Source organism: Salmo salar, chromosome 01 (genome assembly GCF_965601325.2).
Source record: "Salmo salar chromosome 01, fSalSal1, whole genome shotgun sequence".
NCBI lineage: Eukaryota > Metazoa > Chordata > Actinopteri > Salmoniformes > Salmonidae > Salmo > Salmo salar.
In genome coordinates this window covers 111,812,287-111,834,623 of record NC_138291.1, presented here as the reverse complement: position 1 = coordinate 111,834,623, position 22,337 = coordinate 111,812,287, and the positions used below count along the sequence as shown (strand labels likewise).

At 44.7% G+C, this 22,337-nt stretch overlaps 1 protein-coding gene across 3 annotated transcripts in view; it reads right to left on the bottom strand.

Annotated features, from left to right (window-relative positions):
- Nucleotides 1-15,763: 15,763 nt before the first annotated feature.
- Nucleotides 15,764-22,337, bottom strand: part of pald1a (phosphatase domain containing paladin 1a) — a 179,834-nt gene continuing 173,260 nt past the window's right edge. For all 3 annotated transcript variants that reach the window (XM_082978763.1, XM_045687471.2, XM_045687469.2), the window contains one exon: nucleotides 15,764-19,982. In XM_082978763.1, the coding sequence (XP_082834889.1) occupies nucleotides 19,833-19,982 (150 nt within the window). In that variant the 3' untranslated portion in view covers nucleotides 15,764-19,832. The remainder of the gene's footprint in view (nucleotides 19,983-22,337) is intronic.

Here is a 22,337-nt window from a genome sequence, read left to right as displayed (position 1 = left end):
CTCCACGAAACTTTAAGCCACCGAGTTTTTAGGGTAAACGCATTCTGTCCACTGGTCTGAGAGAGAGACTCTGACACACAGGGAGAGAACAAGTCGTGGCGAATTGTTTAGTTTGTGAAACAAGTCTTGGAATGCACATTCAGTATGTAACTTTCTGTGGGCATGGATCTAACCTCCCGGACTATTCTTAAAATAAAAAAGAATACAGTATGTCTTCTGTTCAAATAAACGTTTTTACGGCATGATTTTATAAAAGTCATGGAAAAGTAATGATTCATGCATTTACCTAAAGGCTACCGTCTACAAGTTCCATCATCAGTAGGCTACGTTAACGTGTGAATATGATTTATGGGTAAGAATTTTATGTAATATCCTTGAAATGCTTCTGAATATATTTACAGTAGCACAGCCTACTGATAGGAAGTGGTGAGGAGTTTACCCATCACTTATCTCCAGCCGAGACTGAACTCGTTTCCGATGTAAATAGAAAATAAAAATGTCTGTTTTCTCTTGAAAAGAGTCGAATAATGATTTCACCAAAATGATTGATTGCTAGATTATATGATATAAATCTAGATTTGAGTTGAACAGATCATTTTCCCATTGCTGCGCCATACATCTTGGTGATGGGATGTGTCTATTCTACACAGCTAGGCTATTATCTGTACTACTGTTGACCAATGTGTTTAGACAAATATATATAAATAAAACACACTTCATAAGTCAACAATATCATGAAAGGGGATATTATATAAACCTGCAGATGTCACTAAATGTATATGACATTCATTCCACTTGTAGTAAAAAAGACTAAATGAATTCCTCCAGTCATTGAAAGGGTTTTTAAAGTATGAAATGTGAAATGACTTGTCGTTTCCACCAGTGGAATGGAAGGCTGCGGGCTAAGGGCTAAGACTCCTGGATGGCTGTTTTTATGACCGCCCACCTCGACCCTCACAGGTACTCAACCCAAACCACAGTAGTGAATCATAGAATGACTCCACACAAAATAACTACCCATGGAGCTCTGAGTCTACCTGTAAGGAAAGGCTTTAAAGGGTCCTTCAGAGGCAAGATAGAACTGACCTAAACTAAAAGTAACTATGTCTAGACTGAACCTTATTTTCCCCATCTTCAATTCTAAACAAGTTCCCTCCCTGAGAGGAAACTGCCTGCCTGCCTTCCTGTCTCTCTGTCTGTCTGCGTGTCTGACTGCCTGCCTGTCTGTCTGTATGTCTGTGCCTGTCTGGTTTTCTGTCTGTCTGTCTGTCTGTCTGTCTGTCTGTCTGTCTGTCCCCCTGTCTGTCCCCCTGTCTGTCTGTCCCCCTGTCTGTCTGTCCCCCTGTCCGTCTGTCCGTCCGTCCGTCCGTCCGTCCGTCTGTCTGAATGCCTCCACACCCTGTCAGTCTTCAGGATAATTGTCTACATGTTTCTAGGATGGACAGTCAATGTGGAGCAGGTGTGTTTTTTATGCCGTGGTTCATCTATGATGGTACATGCACAGTCATCACTATAGACTAGTAGAGAGGGTTGATAGTATATATACAGTCATCACTATAGACTAGTAGAGAGGGTTGATGGTGTACAGTTGAAGTCGGAAGTTTACATACACTTAGGTTGGAGTCATTAAAACTCGTTTTTCAACCACTCCACAAATGTCTTGTGAACAAACTATCGTTTTGGGAAGTCGGTTAGGACATCTACTTTGTGCATGACACTAGTAATTTTTCCAACAATTTTTTACAGACAGATTATTTCACTTATAATTCACTGTATCACAATTCCAGTGGGTCAGAAGTTTACATACACTAAGTTGACTGTGCCTTTAAACAGCTTGGAAAATTACAGAAAATTATGTCATGGCTTTAGAAACTTCTCATAGGCTAATTGACATCAATTGAGTCAATTGGAGGTGTACCTGTGGATGTATTTCAAGGCCTACCTTCAAACTCAGGGCCTTTTTGCTTGACATCATGGTAAAATCAAAAGAAATCAGCCAAGACCTCAGAAAAACAATTGTAGACCTCCACAAGTCTGGTTCATCCTTGGGAGCAATTTCCAAACGCCTAAAGGTACCACGTTCATCTGTACAAACAATAGTACGCAAGTATAAACACCATGGGACCATGCAGCCGTCATACCGCTCAGGAAGGAGACGCATTCTGTCTCCTAGAGATGAATGTAATTTGGAGTGAAAAGTGCAAATCAATCCCAGAAAAACAGCAAAGGACCTTCTGAAGATGCTGGAGGAAACTGGTACAAAAGTATCTATATCCACAGTAAAATGAGTCCTATATCGATATAACCTGAAAGGCCGCTCAGCAAGGAAGAAGCCACTGCTCCAAAACCGCAATAAAAAAGCCAGACTACAGTTTGCAACTGCACATGGGACAAGGATCACACTTTTTGGAGAAATGTCCTCTGGTCTGATGAAACTAAAATAGAACTGTTTGGCCTTAATGACCATCGTTATGTTTGGAGGAAAAAGGGGGAGGCTTGCAAGCCGAAAAACACCGTCCCAACCATGAAGCACAGGGGTGGCAGCATCATGTTGTGGGGGTGCTTTGCTGCAGGAGGGACTGGTGCGCTTCACAAAATAGATGGCATCATGAGGTAGGAAAATGATGTGGATATATTGAAGCAACATCTCAAGACATCAGTCAGGAAGTTAAAGCTTGGTCGCAAATGGGTCTTCCAAATGGACAATGACCCCAAGCATACTTCCAAAGTTGTGGCAAAATGGCTTAAGGACAACAAAGTCAAGGTATTGGAGTGGCCATCACAAAGCCCTGACCACTATCCTATAGAATATTTGTGGGCAGAACTGAAAAAGTATGTGCGAGCAAGGAGGCCTACAAACCTGACTCAGTTACACCAGCTCTGTCAGGAGGAATGGGACAAAATTCACCCAACTTATTGTGGGAAGCTTGTGGAAGGCTACCGGAAACATTTGACCCAAGTTAAACAATTTAAAGGCAATGCTACCAAATACTAATTGAGTGTATGTAAACGTCTGACCCACTGGGAATGTGATGAAAGAAATAAAAACTGAAATAAATCATTCTCTCTACTATTATTCTGACATTTCACATTCTTGAAATAAAGTGGTGATCCTAACTGACCTAAAACAGGGAATTTTTACTAGGATTAAATGTCAGGAATTGTGAAAAACTGAGTTTAAATGTATTTGGCTAAAGTGTATGTAAACTTCCGACTTCCACTGTATATACAGTCATCACTATAGACTAATAGAGAAGGTTGATGGTCATCACTATAGACTAGTAGAGAGGGTTGATGATATATATACAGTCATCACTATAGACTAGTAGAGAGGGTTGATGGTATATATACAGTCATCACTATAGACTAGTAGAGAGGGTTGATGGTATATATACAGTCATCACTATAGACTAGTAGAGAGGGTTAATGGTATATATACAGTCATCACTATAGACTAGTAGAGAGGGTTGATGGTATATATACAGTCATCACTATAGACTAGTAGAGAGGGTTGATGGTTATCACTATAGACTAGTAGAGAGGGTTGATGGTATATATACAGTCATCACTATAGACTAATAGAGAAGGTTGATGGTCATCACTATAGACTAGTAGAGAGGGTTGATGGTATATATACAGTCATCACTATAGACTAGTAGAGAGGGTTGATGGTATATATACAGTCATAACTATAGACTAATAGAGAGGGTTGATGGTATATATACAGTCATCACTATAGACTAGTAGAGAGGGTTGATGGTATATATACAGTCATCACTATAGACTAGTAGAGAGGGTTGATGGTATATATACAGTCATCACTATAGACTAGTAGAGAGGGTTGATGGTATATATACAGTCATAACTATAGACTAGTAGAGAGGGTTGATGGTATATATACAGTCATCACTATAGACTAGTAGAGAGGGTTGATGGTATATATACAGTCATCACTATAGACTAGTAGAGAAGGTTGATGGTCATCACTATAGACTAGTAGAGAGGGTTGATGGTATATATACAGTCATCACTATAGACTAGTAGAGAGGGTTGATGGTATATATACAGTCATAACTATGGACTAGTAGAGGGAGTTGATTGTGATCCAAGGCTGCATCCCAAATGGCATCCTATTCCCTATGTAAGGCCCATAGTGCTCTGGTCTAAAGTAGTGCACTACATCGGGAATAGTGTGCCATTTGGGACGCACATCTAAAACCTCAGCATTAATAACCAATGGAAATTAACCGCAGCATTAAGAGATGGAAACCATTTACTGTCTTGAAGACGTTTGGATGTTTTTTTTGTCTTCAATTCGTAGCATTGAGTACCTGAGTTTTTTTTTCAGTGTGTCCAGAAATCCACAATGACATTCCACAATATGCTGAGTATTCAGTTCAAAAGCCTGAGGCTAGGTCCCAAATGGAACCATGTTCCCTTTATAGTGCAGAGAGCCTCATGGGCCTTGGTCAAAAGTAATGCACTCTATAGTGAATAGGGCGCCTTTTGGGTCTCACATGGTTTATTCTAAGTAGAGGCTTTAGAATTCATTCTATGCTATAATTAATTCTAATCCAACTGTCTCTTTTACGTTGTCTCTGTAAAATAAATGTTCCTTAATTGTATAATAGTTTGCTGAAGGCTGGGAGGATTAGGGTTGTTAGAAGTATAGCTTATGCTAACTCATATAGTTGGTTGCTGCACTGATGAGAGAGTGAGAGAGAGAGGGTTGGTTGCTGCACTGATGAGACAGTGAGAGAGAGAGTGAGAGAGAGAGGGTTGGTTGCTGCACTGATGAGACAGTGAGAGAGAGAGAGAGAGGGGGGGTTGGTTGCTGCACTGATGAGACAGTGAGAGAGAGAGAGAGAGAGAGAGAGGGTTGGTTGCTGCACTGATGAGACAGTGAGAGAGAGAGAGAGAGGGGGGGGGGGTTGGTTGCTGCACTGATCAGAGAGAGAGAGAGGGTTGGTTGCTGCCCTGATGAGAGAGAGAGAGAGAGAGAGAGAGAGAGAGAGAGAGAGAGGGTTGGTTGCTGCACTGATGAGAGAGGGAGAGTGAGAGGGTTGGTTGCTGCACTGATGAGCGAGAGCGAGTGATAGAGAGAGAGAGGGTTGGTTGCTGCACTGATGAGAGAGAGAGAGGGTTGGTTGCTGCACTGATGAGAGAGAGTGAGAGGGTTGGTTGGTTGCTGCACTGATGAGAGAGGGAGAGTGAGAGGGTTGGTTGCTGCACTGATGAGAGAGAGAGAGGGTTGGTTGCTGCACTGATGAGCGAGAGCGAGTGATAGAGAGAGAGAGGGTTGGTTGCTGCACTGATGAGAGAGAGAGAGAGAGAGGGTTGGTTGCTGCACTGATGAGAGAGAGTGAGAGGGTTGGTTGGTTGCTGCACTGATGAGAGAGAGAGAGAGGGTTGGTTGGTTGCTGCACTGATGAGAGAGAGAGAGAGAGGGTTGGTTGCTGCACTGATGAGAGAGAGAGAGAGAGGGTTGGTTGGTTGCTGCACTGATGAGTGTGAGGGTTGGTTGGTTGCTGCACTGATGAGAGAGAGAGAGAGGGTTGGTTGCTGCACTGATGAGAGAGAGAGTGAGAGGGTTGGTTGGTTGCTACACTGATGAGAGAGTGAGAGGGTTGGTTGCTGCACTGATGAGAGAGAGTGAGAGGGTTGGTTGGTTGCTGCACTGATGAGAGAGAGTGAGAAGGTTGGTTGGTTGCTGCACTGATGTGAGAGGGTTGGTTGGTTGGTGCACTGATGAGAGAGTGAGAGGGTTGGTTGGTTGCTACACTGATGAGAGAGTGAGAGGGTTGGTTGCTGCACTGATGAGAGACAGTGAGAGGGTTGGTTGGTTGCTGCACTGATGAAGTCACTCCTTTCTCAAATAAAAATACAACTTTACAAAGATCGGTTGCCTCCCAAATAGTACCCTATTCCCCATAATATAGTGTACTACTTTTCAACAGAACTCTTTGGGCCCTGGTCAAAGGTTCACGCTTAGAACAAAGGGTTTCAAAGGAGTTCTTTGGCTGTTCCCATAGGAGAACCCTTTGAAGTTCCCAGTAGCACTTTTGGGGGTTCCATGTAGAACCCTCTGTGGAAAGGATTCTACACAGAACCCAAAATGGTTCTACCTGGAATGGAAAAGGTTCTACCTGGAACCAAAAGGTGTTCTTCAAAGGGTTATTCTATGGGGACAGCCGAAGAACGCTTTTAGATTCTGGACGCACCTTTTTTTCTGAGTGTAGTGTACTAGTGGAGGAAGGACTGGTGGAGGAAGGACTAATGGAGGAAAGACTAGTGGAGGAAGGACTAGTGCAAGGACTAGTGCAGAAAGGACTAGTGGAGGAAGGACTAATGGAGGAAAGACTAGTGGAGGAAGGACTAGTGGAGGAAAGGACTAGTGGAGGAAAGACTACTGGAGGAAGGACTAGTGGAGGTGGAGGAAGGACTACTGGAGGAAAGACTAGTGGAGGAAGGACTAGTGGAGAAAGGACTACTGGAGGAAGGACTAGTGGAGGAAAGAACTAGCGGGGAAAAGACTAGTGGAGGAAAGGACTACTGGTGGAAGGACTAGTGGAGGTGGAGGAAGGACTACTGGAGGAAGGACTCGTGGAGGAAGGACTAGTGAGGAAGGACTACTGGAGGAAGGACTAGTGGAGGAAAGAACTAGTGGAGGAAAGACTAGTGGAGGAAAGGACTAGTGGAGGGAAGACTAGTAGAGGAAGGACTAGTGGAGGAAGGACTAGTGGAGGAAGGACTAGTGGAGGTGGAGGAAGGACTAGTGGAGGAAGGACTAGTGGAGGAAAGGACTAGTGGAGGAAAGGACTAGTGGAGGAAGGACTAGTGGAGGAAATAACTAGTGGAGGAAGGACTAGTGGAGGTGGAGGAAGGACTAGTGGAGGAAGGACTAGTGGAGGAAAGGACTAGTTGAGGAAGGACTAGTGGAGGAAGGACTAGTGGAGGTGGAGGAAGGACTAGTGGAGGTGGAGGAAGGACTAGTGGAGGTGGCGGAAAGACTAGTAGAGGAAGGACTAGTGGATGAAGGACTAGTGGAGGAAGGACTAGGGGAGGTGGAGGAAGGACTAGTGGAGGTGGAGGAAAGACTAGTAGAGGAAGGACTAGTGGAGGAAGGACTAGTGGAGGTGGAGGAAGGACTAGTGGAGGTGGAGGAAGGACTAGTGGAGGAAGGACTAGTGGAGGAAAGGACTAGTGGAGGAAGGACTAGTGGAGGAAGGACTAGTGGAGGAAGGACGAGTGGAGGTGGAGGAAGGACTAGTGGAGGAAGGACTAGTGGAGGAAAGGACTAGTGGAGGAAGGACTAGTGGAGGAAAGGACTAGTGAGGAAGGACTACTGGAGGAAGGACTACTGGATTAGTGGAGGAAGGACTAGTGGAGGAAAGACTAGTGGAGGAAGGACTCGTGGAGAAAAGACTAGTGGAGGGAGGACTCGTGGAGGAAAGGACTAGTGGAGGTGGAGGAAGGACTAGTGGAGGTGGAGGAATGACTAGTGGAGGAAAGACTAGTGGAGGAAAGGACTAGTGGAGGTGGAGGAAGGACTAGTGGAGGTGGAGGAAGGACTAGTGGAGGAAGGACTAGTGGAGGAAAGGACTAGTGGAGGAAGGACTACTGGAGGAAGGACTAATGGAGGAAAGAACTTGTGGAGGAAAGACTAGTGGAGGAAAGGACTAGTAGAGGGAAGACTAGTAGAGGAAGGACTAGTGGAGGAAGGACTAGTGGACGAAGGACTAGTGGAGGAAAGGACTAGTAGAGGAAGGACTAGTGGAGGAAAGGACTAGTGGAGGAAAGGACTAGTAGAGGAAGGACTAGTGGAGGAAGCTCTAGTGGAGGTGGAGGAAGGACTAGTGGAGGAAGGACTAGTGGAGGAAGGACTAGTGGAGGAAGGACTAGTGGAGGAAAGGACTAGTGGAGGAACGACTAGTGGAGGAAAGGACTAGTGGAGAAAGACTAGTGGAAGAAAGACTGGTGGAGGAAGGACTAGTGGAGGAAAGGACTAGTGGAGGAAGGACTAGTGGAGGAAGGACTAGTGGAGGAAGGACGAGTGGAGGTGGAGGAAGGACTAGTGGAGGAAGGACTAGTGGAGGAAGGACTAGTGGAGGAAAGGACTAGTGGAGGAAAGGACTAGTAGAGGAAGGACTAGTGGAGGAAGGACTAGTGGAGGAAGGACTAGTGGAGGAAAGAACTAGTGGAGGAAGGACTAGTGGAGGTGGAGGAAGGACTAGTGGAGGAAGGACTAGTGGAGGAAAGGACTAGTGGAGGAAGGACTAGTGGAGGAAGGACTAGTGGAGGTGGAGGAAGGACTAGTGGAGGTGGAGGAAAGACTAGTAGAGGAATCTCTAGTGGAGGAAGGACTAGTGGAGGAAGGACTAGTGGAGGTGGAGGAAGGACTGGTGGAGTTGGAGGAAAGACTAGTAGAGGAAGGACTAGTGGAGGTGGAGGAAGGACTAGTGGAGGAAGGACTAGTGGAGGAAGGACTAGTGGAGGTGGAGGAAGGAATAGTGGAGGAAGGACTAGTGGAGGAAGGACTAGTGGAGGAAAGGACTAGTGGAGGAAAAGACTAGTGGAGGAAAGGACTAGTGGAGGAAGGAATAGTGGAGGAAGGACTAGTGGAGGAAGGACTAGTGGAGGAAGGACGAGTGGAGGTGGAGGAAGGACTAGTGGAGGAAGGACTAGTGGAGGAAAGGACTAGTGGAGGAAGGACTAGTGGAGGAAAGGACTAATGAAGGAAGGATTAGTGGAGGAATGACTAGTGGAGGAAGGACTAGTGGAGGAAGGACTAGTGGAGGAAAGGACTAGTGGAGGAAAGACTAGTGGAGGAAGGACTGGTGGAGGAAAGACTAGTGGAGGAAAGGATTAGTGGAGGAAGGACTAGTGGAGAAAGGATTAGTGGAGGAAAGGACTAGTGGAGAAAGGACTAGTGGAGGAAAGGACTAGTGGAGGAAGGACTAGTGGAGAAAGGACTAGTGGAGGAAGGACTAGTGGAGGAAAGACTCGTGGAGGGAAGGACTAGTGGAGGAAGGACTAGTGGAGGAAAGACTAGTGGAGGAAAGACTAGTAGAGGAAGAACTAGAGGAGGAAAGACTAGTGGAGGAAATGACTAGTGGAGGAAGGACTAGTGGAGGAAAGGACTAGTGGAGGAAAGGACTAGTGGAGGAAGGACTAGTGGAGGAGAGAACTAGTGGAGGAAGGACTAATGGAGGAAGGACTAGTGGAGGAAGGACTAGTGGAAGGACGGATTAATGAAAGAAGGACTAGTGGAGGAAGGACTAGTGGAGGAAGGACTAGTGGAAGAACGGATTAATGAAAGAAGGACTAGTGGAGGAAGGACTAGTGGAAGAACGGATTAATGGAAGAAGGACTAGTGGAGGAAGGCAGGGTGCTTTGAATTCCTCTATGTGTGCTGTAATATGGGCGAGCCATGCCAGCGTGCCCAGAATATGTTACTATTCATCTCTCCAATGCATGGAGATGCAAAGCAGCTGCTAGCTAGACTGACTGCAGATCAGTTTGAGTGAAGAGAGGGGGAGAGAGGGGAGAGAGAGGGGGTAGAGAGAGAGGGGAGGAGGGAAGACAGAAAGAGGGGTACGGCGTAAGAGAGAGAGGGGGTAGAGAGAAAGAGGGGGGAGGGGGAGGGACGACGAAAGAGGGGTAAGGGATAAGAGAGAGAATGGGTAGAGAAAGAGGGGGGAGGGGAGGGAAGACAGAAAGAGGGGTAAGGAGTAAGAGAGAGAGGGGGTAGAGAGAAAGAGGGGGGAGGGGAGGGAAGACAGAAAGAGGGGTAAGGAGTAAGAGAGAGAGGGGGAGTACGAGAGACAGAGAGGCAGAGGAAGAGAGAGACAGAGAGAGAGACAAAAGAGGTCGAGAGAGAGACAGAGAGAAGGAGAGGCAGAGAGAGAGAGCGAGAGCGAGAGAGAGAGGCAGAGAGAGAGAGTGAGAGGGGGAGAGAGGGAGAGGCAGCGAGAGAGGCAGAGAGAGAGAGGGGGAGAGAGAGAAAGAGAGGGAGAGGCAGAGAGAGAAAGTGAGAGGGGGAGAGAGGGAGAGGCAGCGAGAGAGAGAGGGGGAGAGAGAGAAAGAGAGGGAGAGGCAGAGAGAGAGAGAGAGAGCCTGCCAAGTCACAACCCTGCGTTTTAGAGGTTGTTATTAAGTTCCCCTGTCTCTCTCTCTCTCCCTCAGTCAGGACAGACAGAAGGCCCTGACAGATGTGCTGCTGACTTGTATAATATTTGATCAACACTTTTCACAAAAATGACACAAATATACTCTTTAAGTGTAGGATTCTGACAATGAATTCCATTTGAAAGAGTTCTGCTGACTACTTTCTGCTGAGGGCAGTGACTTTTTACAGGGACATACACTGAGTGTACAAAACAAAACATGCTCTTTCCATGACATAGACTGACCAGGTGAATCCAGGTGAAAGCTATGATCCCTTATTGATGGAGAGGTGGACACAGGTTAAAGAAGGATGTTTAAGCCTTGAGACAATTGAGACATATGGATTGTGTATATGTGCCATTCAGAGGGTGAATGGGTAAGACAAAATATGTAAGTGCCTTTGAATTGGGTATGGTAGTAGGTGCCAGAAGCACCGGTTTGAGTGTGTCAAGAACTGCAACGCTGCTGGGTTTTTCACGCTCATTAGTTTCCTGTGTTTATCAAGAATGGTCCACCACCCAAAGGACATCCAGCTTGACACAACTGTGGGAAGCAATGGAGTCAACATGGGCCAGCATCACTGTGGAACGCCCTGACGATTTGAGGCTGTTCTGAGGGCAAAAGGTGATGCAACTCAATATTAGGAAGGTGTTCATAATGTTTTGTTCACTCAGTGTCATTTTTACAGTATGAATTTAAAGAACACTACTGCTTCCTCAAAATACATAGGGAGATTTCCCGGTGATATGAATGTATTGTCACTGATCACATCCCTATTTGTAAGCCAGGCTAATGGATTCAATTCACTTCCCTCTCATTGGAGTCTGATACTACTCTTCTAAATCACATCAGAAATATCAAAGGGGATGATATAAGCTGTGAAAAGGGATGCTAGTTGGGAGTGTCCTCCAGTCCACCTCCAACCTTCTCCCCTGAGTCCTCAGCACTCCTCTCTCATCTCTGGAGGGAAGGCTTTTCACATCAAGTTAATTACATCCCTCCTAGCCGCTCAGCTCTCAACGCAGCTCTTTGTCTCTGCTAATCTTAGGATCCCTCAGAACTGGTTGGGTTTCACGTTGGAGAGGGGATCTGAACCAGCCTGGAAAACATTTCAAAGTCCAGAGGAGCGAGGGCCGCCATATCACCTCACCGCCCTGGACCACGGTCGGACTTCATGTCTTAGAGCTTATCGTGACCTGGAGTCAAGTTAGCTACCTACTGGAACAGAATAGCTTTTATCTCCTACAAGACATATCTTGATGTTTTTTTTTTTATGGCGATGGAATAGAAGAGAGGTGTCCTTGTTGTTCATAGCAATACTGAAATGAATAATAATAATAATACATATATTATAAATTCTCTTTCAAGTAAGAATATAGATGGAAGGAATTGGTTCAGTTGTGTGTATCTTGCCTTGTGTTCTGCATGATATCCTGGTGATGTCCTTTAGCATGACTATTGAACATGATATCCTGGTGATGTCCTTTAGCATGACTATTGAACATGATATCCTGGTGATGTACTTTAGCATGGCTAAATCCTCAGCTGTTGTAAACTACAAAGGTCATTTCATCATGACCACTTAGTTTCCATTTTCATTAGTCCAAAATAGGGCTGCGATGAGATAAAATCCTAAACTTCCATATTTTAGGTGATAAGCATGTTATGGTCTTAGAGAACGGGAGGGACGGTGGGGAACTGATCTGGGATATCAGCCTTTTAAAGCAGGGCCAGCTTAGCCAAGGGAGCTTCAGTCTGCTCTGATCTGAGCTGCTGGCTGGTACCCTTTCTTTAGGACTTCAGTCTGCTCTGATCTGACGTAATGGCTGGTACCCTTTCCTCAGGACTTCAGTCTGCTCTGATCTGACCTGCTGGCTGGTACCCTTTCTTTAGGACTTCAGTCTGCTCTGATCTGACGTAATGGCTGGTACCCTTTCCTCAGGACTTCAGTCTGCTCTGATCTGACCTGCTGGCTGGTACCCTTTCTTTAGGACTTCGGTCGGCTCTGATCTGACGTAATGGCTGGTACCCTTTCCTCAGGACTTCAGTCTGCTCTGATCTGATGTAATGGCTGGTACCCTTTCCTCAGGACTTCAGTCTGCTCTGATCTGACCTGTGGGCTGGTACCCTTTCCTCAGGACTTCAGTATGCTCTGATCTGATGTAATGGCTGGTACCCATTCCTTAGGACTTCAGTCTGCTCTGATCTGATGTAATGGCTGGTACCCATTCCTCAGGACTTCAGTCTGCTCTGATCTGACGTAATGGCTGGTACCCTTTCCTCAGGACTTCAGTCTGCTCTGATCTGACCTGCTGGCTGGTACCCTTTCTTAAGGACTTCAGTCTGCTCTGATCTGACGTAATGGCTGGTACCCTTTCCTCAGGACTTCAGTCTGCTCTGATCTGACCTGTGGGCTGGTACCCTTTCCTCAGGACTTCAGTATGCTCTGATCTGATGTAATGGCTGGTACCCATTCCTTAGGACTTCAGTCTGCTCTGATCTGATGTAATGGCTGGTACCCATTCCTCAGGACTTCAGTCTGCTCTGATCTGACGTAATGGCTGGTACCCTTTCCTCAGGACTTCAGTCTGCTCTGATCTGACGTAATGGCTGGTACCCTTTCCTCAGGACTTCAGTCTGCTCTGATCTGACGTAATGGCTGGTACCCTTTCCTCAGGACTTCAGTCTGCTCTGATCTGACCTGCTGGCTGGTACCCTTTCTTTAGGACTTCAGTCTGCTCTGATCTGACGTAATGGCTGGTACCCTTTCCTCAGGACTTCAGTATGCTCTGATCTGACGTAATGGCTGGTACCCTTTCCTCAGGACTTCAGTCTGCTCTGATCTGACCTGTGGGCTGGTACCCTTTCCTCAGGACTTCAGTATGCTCTGATCTGACGTAATGGCTGGTACCCTTTCCTCAGGACTTCAGTCTGCTCTGATCTGACCTGCTGGCTGGTACCCTTTCTTTAGGACTTCAGTCTGCTCTGATCTGACGTAATGGCTGGTACCCTTTCCTCAGGACTTCAGTCTGCTCTGATCTGACCTGTGGGCTGGTACCCTTTCCTCAGGACTTCAGTATGCTCTGATCTGATGTAATGGCTGGTACCCATTCCTTAGGACTTCAGTCTGCTCTGATCTGATGTAATGGCTGGTACCCATTCCTCAGGACTTCAGTCTGCTCTGATCTGACGTAATGGCTGGTACCCTTTCCTCAGGACTTCAGTCTGCTCTGATCTGACGTAATGGCTGGTACCCTTTCCTCAGGACTTCAGTCTGCTCTGATCTGACGTAATGGCTGGTACCCTTTCCTCAGGACTTCAGTCTGCTCTGATCTGACGTAATGGCTGGTACCCTTTCCTCAGGACTTCAGTCTGCTCTGATATGACATAATGGCTGGTACCCTTTCCTCAGGACTTCAGTCTGCTCTGACGTAATGGCTGGTACCCTTTCCTCAGGACTTCAGTCTGCTCTGATCTGACGTAATGGCTGGTACCCTTTCCTCAGGACTTCAGTCTGCTCTGATCTGATGTGCTGGCCTGATACCTATTTGTCAGGACCACTAAGCTTCAGTTTAGTCGTCAGTTTAGTTTCCAAATTTCAGAAGAGCTGGCCTTCACGTCAATCTTCTCTCCTGGAATCTTTACGTTTCCAACATTGAAGTGTGTTGTTGTGCTCTCTATGATCCTTCTCACCGCTGTCTGTTTCTAGACTCCTCTCTATAATCCTTCTCACCACTGTCTGTTTCTAGACTCCTCTATAATCCTTCTCACCGCTGTCTGTTTCTAGACTCCTCTATGATCCTTCTCACCGCTGTCTGTTTCTAGACTCCTCTATAATCCTTCTCACCGCTGTCTGTTTCTAGACTCCTCTATAATCCTTCTCACCGCTGTCTGTTTCTAGACTCCTCTATAATCCTTCTCACCACTGTCCGTTTCTAGACTCCTCTCTAGGATCCTTCTCACCGCTGTCTGTTTCTAGACTCCTCTCTAGGATCCTTCTCACCACTGTCCGTTTCTAGACTCCTCTCTAGGATCCTTCTCACTGCTGTCTGTTTCTAGACTCCTCTCTAGGATCCTTCTCACCACTGTCTGTTTCTAGACTCCTCTATGATCCTTCTCACCGCTGTCTGTTTCTAGACTCTTCTCTAGGATCCTTCTCACCGCTGTCTGTTTCTAGACTCCTCTATAATCCTTCTCACCGCTGTCTGTTTCTAGACTCCTCTATAATCCTTCTCACCGCTGTCTGTTTCTAGACTCCTCTCTATAATCCTTCTCACCGCTGTCTGTTTCTAGACTCCTCTCTATAATCCTTCTCACCGCTGTCTGTTTCTAGACTCCTCTCTATAATCCTTCTCACCGCTGTCTGTTTCTAGACTCCTCTCTATAATCCTTCTCACCGCTGTCTGTTTCTAGACTCCTCTCTATAATCCTTCTCACCGCTGTCTGTTTCTAGACTCTCTATAATCCTTCTCACCGCTGTCTGTTTCTAGACTCCTCTCTATAATCCTTCTCACCGCTGTCTGTTTCTAGACTCCTCTATAATCCTTCTCACCGCTGTCTGTTTCTAGACTCCTCTATAATCCTTCTCACAGCTGTCTGTTTCTAGACTCCTCTCTGTGATCCTTCTCAACGCCGTCTGTTTCTAGACTACTCTCAAGAAACAGTAGTCTACATTCACAATACTGGAGACTGAGTATATGAGATGCAATAAATTCATGATTTTTTTGGTGGCATTTTACCAGGAAAAGACCCTTGAGGTTAGAAATGTATTCATTCAGGTAACAGGAACTGGTAAGAGGTCAGCAAGAACTCGTCAGCATGTACAAGGTCAATGTACAGTATACATACAAGTTGGCATCAGACCTCGCCTGCCCTGGTCTCTATAGACTCGAGGTGAACAAGTCAAATGGATGTGTGTGATTGGATGGCCAGTGGAGCCTTTATTAGTCTCCCTCTTATCTGACAGAAGACCTTCAGAGTGGTTGGACAGAGCACTGCAGTTACGCTCGGCTTAGATAACGTGTGGCAGGACAATCTCCCTCCTGGAACATAATATTTTAGAGAATGTGTGTGGCAGGAAAATCTCTCCCCTGGAACATACTATAAAATCTTAGAGAACGTGTGTGGCAGGAAATGTGTGTGGCAGGAAATGTGTGTGGCAGGAAAATCTCTGCCCTGGAACATACTGTAATATCTTAGAGAACGTGTGTGGCAGGAAATGTGTGTGGCAGGAAAATCTCTCCCCTGGAACATAATATTTTAGAGAACGTGTGTGGCAGGAAAATCCAAGCTGTCTGGAAGAGCCACCTAGGGCGGCAGGGTAGCCTAGTGGTTAGAGCGTTGGACTAGTAACTGAAAGGTTGCAAGTTCAAATCCCCAAGCTGACAAAGTACAAATCTGTTGTTCTTCCCCTGAACAAGGCAGTTAACCCACTGTTCCTAGGCCGTCATTGAAAATAAGAATTTGTTCTTAACTGACTTGCCTGGTTAAATAAAGGTTAAAAAAATATAACTTTTTTTTTTTTAAACAATGAAAGAAAGTACAGTATAATGAGTTACAGTTAGTGGAACGATATTCACAAAAATGTGACAAATGCTGTTGTTGAATTCATTTTCATATTTATTTAGCTTTAAAACAAATAAAAAAAGATTAACAATGGAGTCAAAATGCAATGGAATGAAATGAACATAAACCCCATCATCTCTGTACTGGACAATGTTCAAATAGCCTTCCCTGTAGCTCAGTTGGTAGAGCATGGTGTTTGCAACACATGGTGTTTGCAACGCCAGGGTTGTGGGTTCGATTCCCACGGGGGGCCAGCACAGAAAAAAAATGTATCCATTCACTACTGTAAGTCGCTCTGGATAAGAGTGTCTGCTAAATGACTAAAATGTAAAATGCAAATAAAATACATTTATATATACACACTTCTAATAGCTCCTTCATAAAAACCGATATGCAGTAACGTGGCTGTTTAAATAGTAATGTATGATGTATTTGATAAGGAGAGCGGTAACGTGGCTGTTTAAATAGTAATGTATGATGTATTTGATAAGGAGAGCAGTAATGTGGCTGTTTAAATAGTAATGTACGATGTATTTGATAAGGAGAGCAGTAACGTGGCTGTTTAAATAGTAATGTACGATGTATTTGATAAGGAGAGCAGTAACGTGGCTGTTTAAATAGTAATGTACGATGTATTTGATAAGGAGAGTGATAACGTGGCTGTTTAAATAGTAATGTACGATGTATTTGATAAGGAGAGCAGTAACGTGGCTGTTTAAATAGTAATGTACGATGTATTTGATAAGGAGAGCAGTAACGTGGCTGTTTAAATAGTAATGTATGATGTATTTGATAAGGAGAGCGATAACGTGGCTGTTTAAATAGTAATGTATGATGATAGGTAAAGAACATGGTAAACTGATTGGACATTGGATGTTTCTCTAAGCTGAATGATGGTTGCATTACAAGCAGGAATGCATTGCTGCTATCATGAACACATTATTATACAGCCTTCCTGTGGGTGTAACATATAGTGAGCCTGCATCCCAAATCACACCCTATTCACTATGTAGTACACTGCATAGTGTACACTACTTTTGACAAAATGTGTCAACATTAGTGCACAATACAGGGAATCGGGTGCCGGCCCAAATGTCACCCAGGAAGTCCTGCCAATGGAGAAAGAGTATCAGTAACCATTACCAATTGATACTAAAATATGGTTGACGTGGCAGCTTCCACGTGTAGATTTCTGCCCAAGGCCATCCGGCCCGGACGTATCATTTGGTTCCTACTGGAGTGGGGAGTGGAGTAAGCCCAATGACATCACAGAAACCCCCCAACCCTTTATGGTTATGAGTCATGGAGACTTAAGTCCGGCCTCTCCACTGTCCATTAACGACAGCTTTAAGTCCTACTCGTGTGCACACCGTAGCAAAACAGTTTTTTTACAATTGAAAACGTTTTGCCAACGAAAAGGTGCGTTTCTGATTGGACAAGTTCAGGTAGTCCTTTCCCATTTTGGTTTGTTTTCTTCCATTCGGTGTCTAGTGAATACAACCCAGGACTCCTCAATAAAACAGTCATCCCCCAGCCCTCTAATGCAAAACAGATCCTGCACCCACAGAGAGATGGGATTGTGTCCCAAATGGCACCCTATTCCCTAAAAGGGAATAGGGTGCCATTTGGGACGCATTCGAGGCGGTGTTGGAATAATTTAGTTCACAAATAGCAAACCTACAGTAAGTGTTGTTTCTACAGTTTCACACCAGCCTGATCCACAGACTACTGTTGTTCTGCAGACTATCACTGTACTCTGGCTGTCTGTATTTGCAGGATCTACTGTATGGCTCCTAAAGCATGTACATGATGGCATTGGAAATACTGTAAAAACATGTAAGTATCAGGTATAGCTTACACAATACATGATAGTAGCTGAAGTGGATTCCTGTCGACGGACATTTGATAACCATTACATAGCTTTAGTGTGCTTAATGATAATATTTTGTTGTTTTGGGGTATAACATTCCTGATCCCAGATCTGTTTGTGCTCTTGCTAACTCCACTGCTGTCGTTGTCAAGAAAAACATGTTTGGTATGACAATGAGTGCCAAGTAGTTGGCATGACAGTACAAACAGACTGTCCCTCAGGCCATAGCTTTCCTCCTAAAGGACACATCCTTCCCAGAAGCCCTCAGAACTGACTTTATGTGAAAACAAACTGCATTTATTTACTGACCAATATATATACATATATTTTAAAACATTTATCTGTTCTTGGAGGCTGATTTTCAAAATATCCTTATAATATTTTGTTGACAAACACCTAAAAATGCACTTTCTTAACAACACAGACAGAAGACAGCAGGAGACGGGAGAGAAGAGGACACCGTGTGGAGGTGGACGACTAGTTACTGCACTACTTTTGACCAGAGCACAATGGACCCACGTCAAAAGTAGTGCACTACTGTTTGGAATGGGGTGAAATTTGGGACACACTCAATATCCCAAGAAGGGGGGGGGGGGGGGGGGGCACCTTTTACTCAAGTTGGAAACCTCAAATGAGTGGGTTGCATGAATGGTTTCAGCAGCTGTTCCAAGTATGCAGAGATATCAGTTAAAGGAAGAATCTGGGATTAGTACATATATGGTCACTGCTTAGAGCTCAGTCTGTGAATTTGAGAGTGGTTCCATTTCTCCAGTTCCATCCCTCAGCTGTTTACCGAAACAGGTGGCAGAGAGACTGCTTTGTTCTTGTTTCAATCCCATATTAACCCTTTAAAAAGGGGAAATTCACAGTTCAAAACACATAAAGCGTCCACCCCACCACTGTTTTGGTAAAAGGCCGAGGGATGGTTCTGGAAAAATGTAACCACTCAAATTCATAGACGGCGCCATGGATACAAGGACAGACCATCCATGATATCAACATTATAGTTTAACCATGTTTTGAGGCTATACAGTGTTTACATTGACATCGTTTACAAACCTTGGAGTAAAACAAGCGTATATTTTTGGTTCTGATGGGGTACGACAGTTGGATTTAACGCGAGGCGTTTATAAGTTATATTCTTCAAGGATCAATTGGTATATATCATTATTGAAAAAATATCTAAAAATGGATGAACCTTATGCAGATTACCCCTTTAATGATTGGAGAAACTTCTGTGAAGAACTGAGGACCGAGGCACATGCAAACAGCAGTAAAACACAGAGCAGAAGCTTAGCTTTGGCAGCATCTACAGCAGTTTGGCAAACGAATACTTGGGAGTGGACTTGGAGACACTGATACTGTATGTTAATTAAAAGTAGCAGAAATGTATTCAATCTAAACAAAGAAGCTGTCATTTTAAAAGTCTGCAGTTTCAACAATATTTTAAACTGGAGAAACTTTCAAATACATTCTAGTACAGACAAATACAATTCTGTCTTCTGGTTAAGGTGGTGTCTATTTAACCGGCAGAATATTTATGGCGGTGGAGTTCCGCTAACCCAAAGTTTAAGCCTTTCCCTACCTCTAACCCTTAGCGTAACCTCAAACTAACCTTAACATAACCCTTGTTTCTAACCCTAAAAGTAACCCTACTTTAAACCTTCATTTCAACCCCTAATGGCTAAGCTGTTTGTTCTGCCAGGTGAATATACACCTCCTTTGATAAACCTATAGGCCCATACTAGTGAGGCAGTTCTCGCCTTTTCTTTCATTAAACAAAAAGGACAAAATATGAATTCATTCTCCTCCTATATTAACAATGAAACAATAGAGCAAATGAGTCTAAATGTCAACTTGAATCTTGGCAGCAGTCAGAGCAGATGCATCAGAACCAGGAAATATCAACTGACAGTACTAAAACAGTAATCCATTCAAATACTAAATAACATTGGTAGTGGGTTTGAAAAAAGCACTATTATAATAATACAGTATCGGAGTGATATGAGGGTAAAATACAAAGCATTATTACATTTTAAAATACAAAAAATTATTGCATTTTAAAGGTATAAAAAAAGAAAAGCACAGGAGGACATAGGTTGCATAAAATGGCACCCTAATCCCTTTAGAGTGCAGAGGGCTCTGGTCAAAAGTAGTGAACTACATAGGGAATAGAGTACCATTTCAGAAGCAGCCATAGTCTGGCAGTTCACGGTGATCTCTCCTCAGCTCAGATGAACGCCCCCCTGAAGGGACGTGATTGGATGTTCTGTCGTTGCCAGCGGCAGCGGAGCCTGGCGAGTGGCGTGTCCCGAAGGTTCTCAAACTCAGAGAAACCCAGCTGGTTGAGAAGGTCGTACACCCCGGCCCTGGCTGCCACCTACAGGAGGAACACAGGAGGAGAGAAACACAATGTAAAGACCACAGCAGGATAAACAGGAGGAACACAGGAGGAGAGAAACACAATGTGCAAAGACCACAGCAGGATAAACAGGAGGAACAAGGGAGGAGAGAAACACAATGAGTAAAGACCAGAGCAGAGCAGCCACCTGGGAGAGCCACAGCAGGAGGAACACAGGAGAACAGGAAAGACAGCTATTGGTTAGAAGACAGCTGGTTGAGGTCACCCACACAACCACAGCAGGAGACACACACAGGAAACAACGAGTTAAGAACAGAACGGGCTGAAACAACAATGCACTTTATTTGTGAGTGATCTCTGACCAAAACAGTTGCATTTAACTCTACTTTCAATGTTCTGTTAACATCCTACATAACCACAGGAGATACACAGGGTCAATGTTCTGTTAACATCCTACATAACCACAGGAGATACACAGGGTCAATGTTCTGTTAACATCCTACATAACCACAGGAGATACACAGGGTCAATGTTCTGTTAACATCCTACATAACTGGTCCTTCAATCTGACCAACACAGTGGTTTAACTGGTCCTTCAATCTGACCAACACAGTGGTTTAACTGGTCCTTCTATCTGACCAACACAGTGGTTTTACTGGTCCTTCAATCTGACCAACACAGTGGTTTACTGGTCCTTCTATCGGACCAACACAGTGGTTTACTGGTCCTTCTATCTGACCAACACAGTGGTTTTACTGGTCCTTCTATCTGACCAACACAGTGGTTTAACTGGTCCTTCAATCTGACCAACACAGTGGTTTTACTGGTCCTTCAATCTGACCAACACAGTGGTTTTACTGGGCTTTCTATCTGACCAACACAGTGGTTTTACTGGTCCTTCAATCTGACCAACACAGTGGTTTTACTGGTCCTTCAATCTGACCAACACAGTGGTTTTACTGGTCCTTCTATCTGACCAACACAGTGGTTTAACTGGTCCTTCAATCTGACCAACACAGTGGTTTTACTGGTCCTTCAATCTGACCAACACAGTGGTTTTACTGGTCCTTCAATCTGACCAACACAGTGGTTTTACTGGGCTTTCTATCTGACCAACACAGTGGTTTTACTGGTCCTTCAATCTGACCAACACAGTGGTTTTACTGGTCCTTCAATCTGACCAACACAGTGGTTTTACTGGTCCTTCTATCTGACCAACACAGTGGTTTTACTGGTCCTTCTATCTGACCAACACAGTGGTTTTACTGGTCCTTCTATCTGACCAACACAGTGGTTTACTGGTCTTTCAATCTGACCAACACAGTGGTTTTACTGGTCCTTCTATCTGACCAACACAGTGGTTTTACTGGTCCTTCTATCTGACCAACACAGTGGTTTTACTGGTCCTTCTATCTGACCAACACAGTGGTTTTACTGGTCCTTCTATCTGACCAACACAGTGGTTTTACTGGTCCTTCTATCTGACCAACACAGTGGTTTTACTGGTCCTTCTATCTGACCAACACAGTGGTTTACTGGTCCTTCTATCTGACCAACACAGTGGTTTTATTGGTCCTTCTATCTGACCAACACAGGGGGTTTACTGGGGTTTCAATCTGACCAACACAGTGGTTTTACTGGTCCTTCAATCTGACCAACACAGTGGTTTTACTGGTCCTTCTATCTGACCAACACAGTGGTTTTACTGGTTCTTCAATCTGACCAACACAGTGGTTTTACTGGTTCTTCAATCTGACCAACACAGTGGTTTTACTGGTCCTTCTATCTGACCAACACAGTGGTTTTACTGGTCCTTCAATCTGACCAACACAGTGGTTTTACTGGTCCTTCTATCTGACCAACACAGTGGTTTTACTGGTCCTTCTATCTGACCAACACAGTGGTTTTACTGGTCCTTCTATCTGACCAACACAGTGGTTTTACTGGTCCTTCTATCTGACCAACACAGTGGTTTTACTGGTCCTTCTATCTGACCAACACAGTGGTTTTACTGGTCCTTCTATCGGACCAACACAGTGGTTTTACTGGTCCTTCTATCTGACCAACACAGTGGTTTTACTGGTCCTTCTATCTGACCAACACAGTGGTTTTACTGGTCCTTCAATCTGACCAACACAGTGGTTTTTAACTATGCAGGAGGAGAGAAACAGGAAACAACACATGACCAACAGAACAGGAATGATACACTTTAGAGCGTTTTTACACTACAGTATATTCTCTAGAGGTTGCCCAAAAAATACCTTTAGACCTACTACTGAAGCATAAACTTCTCACGTCTCTTAAGCCACCTTCAGAGGTTGCGGGTGAGACTCTCTCTCTCCCGCTCTCTCTTTCTCTCCCGCTCTCCTCTCT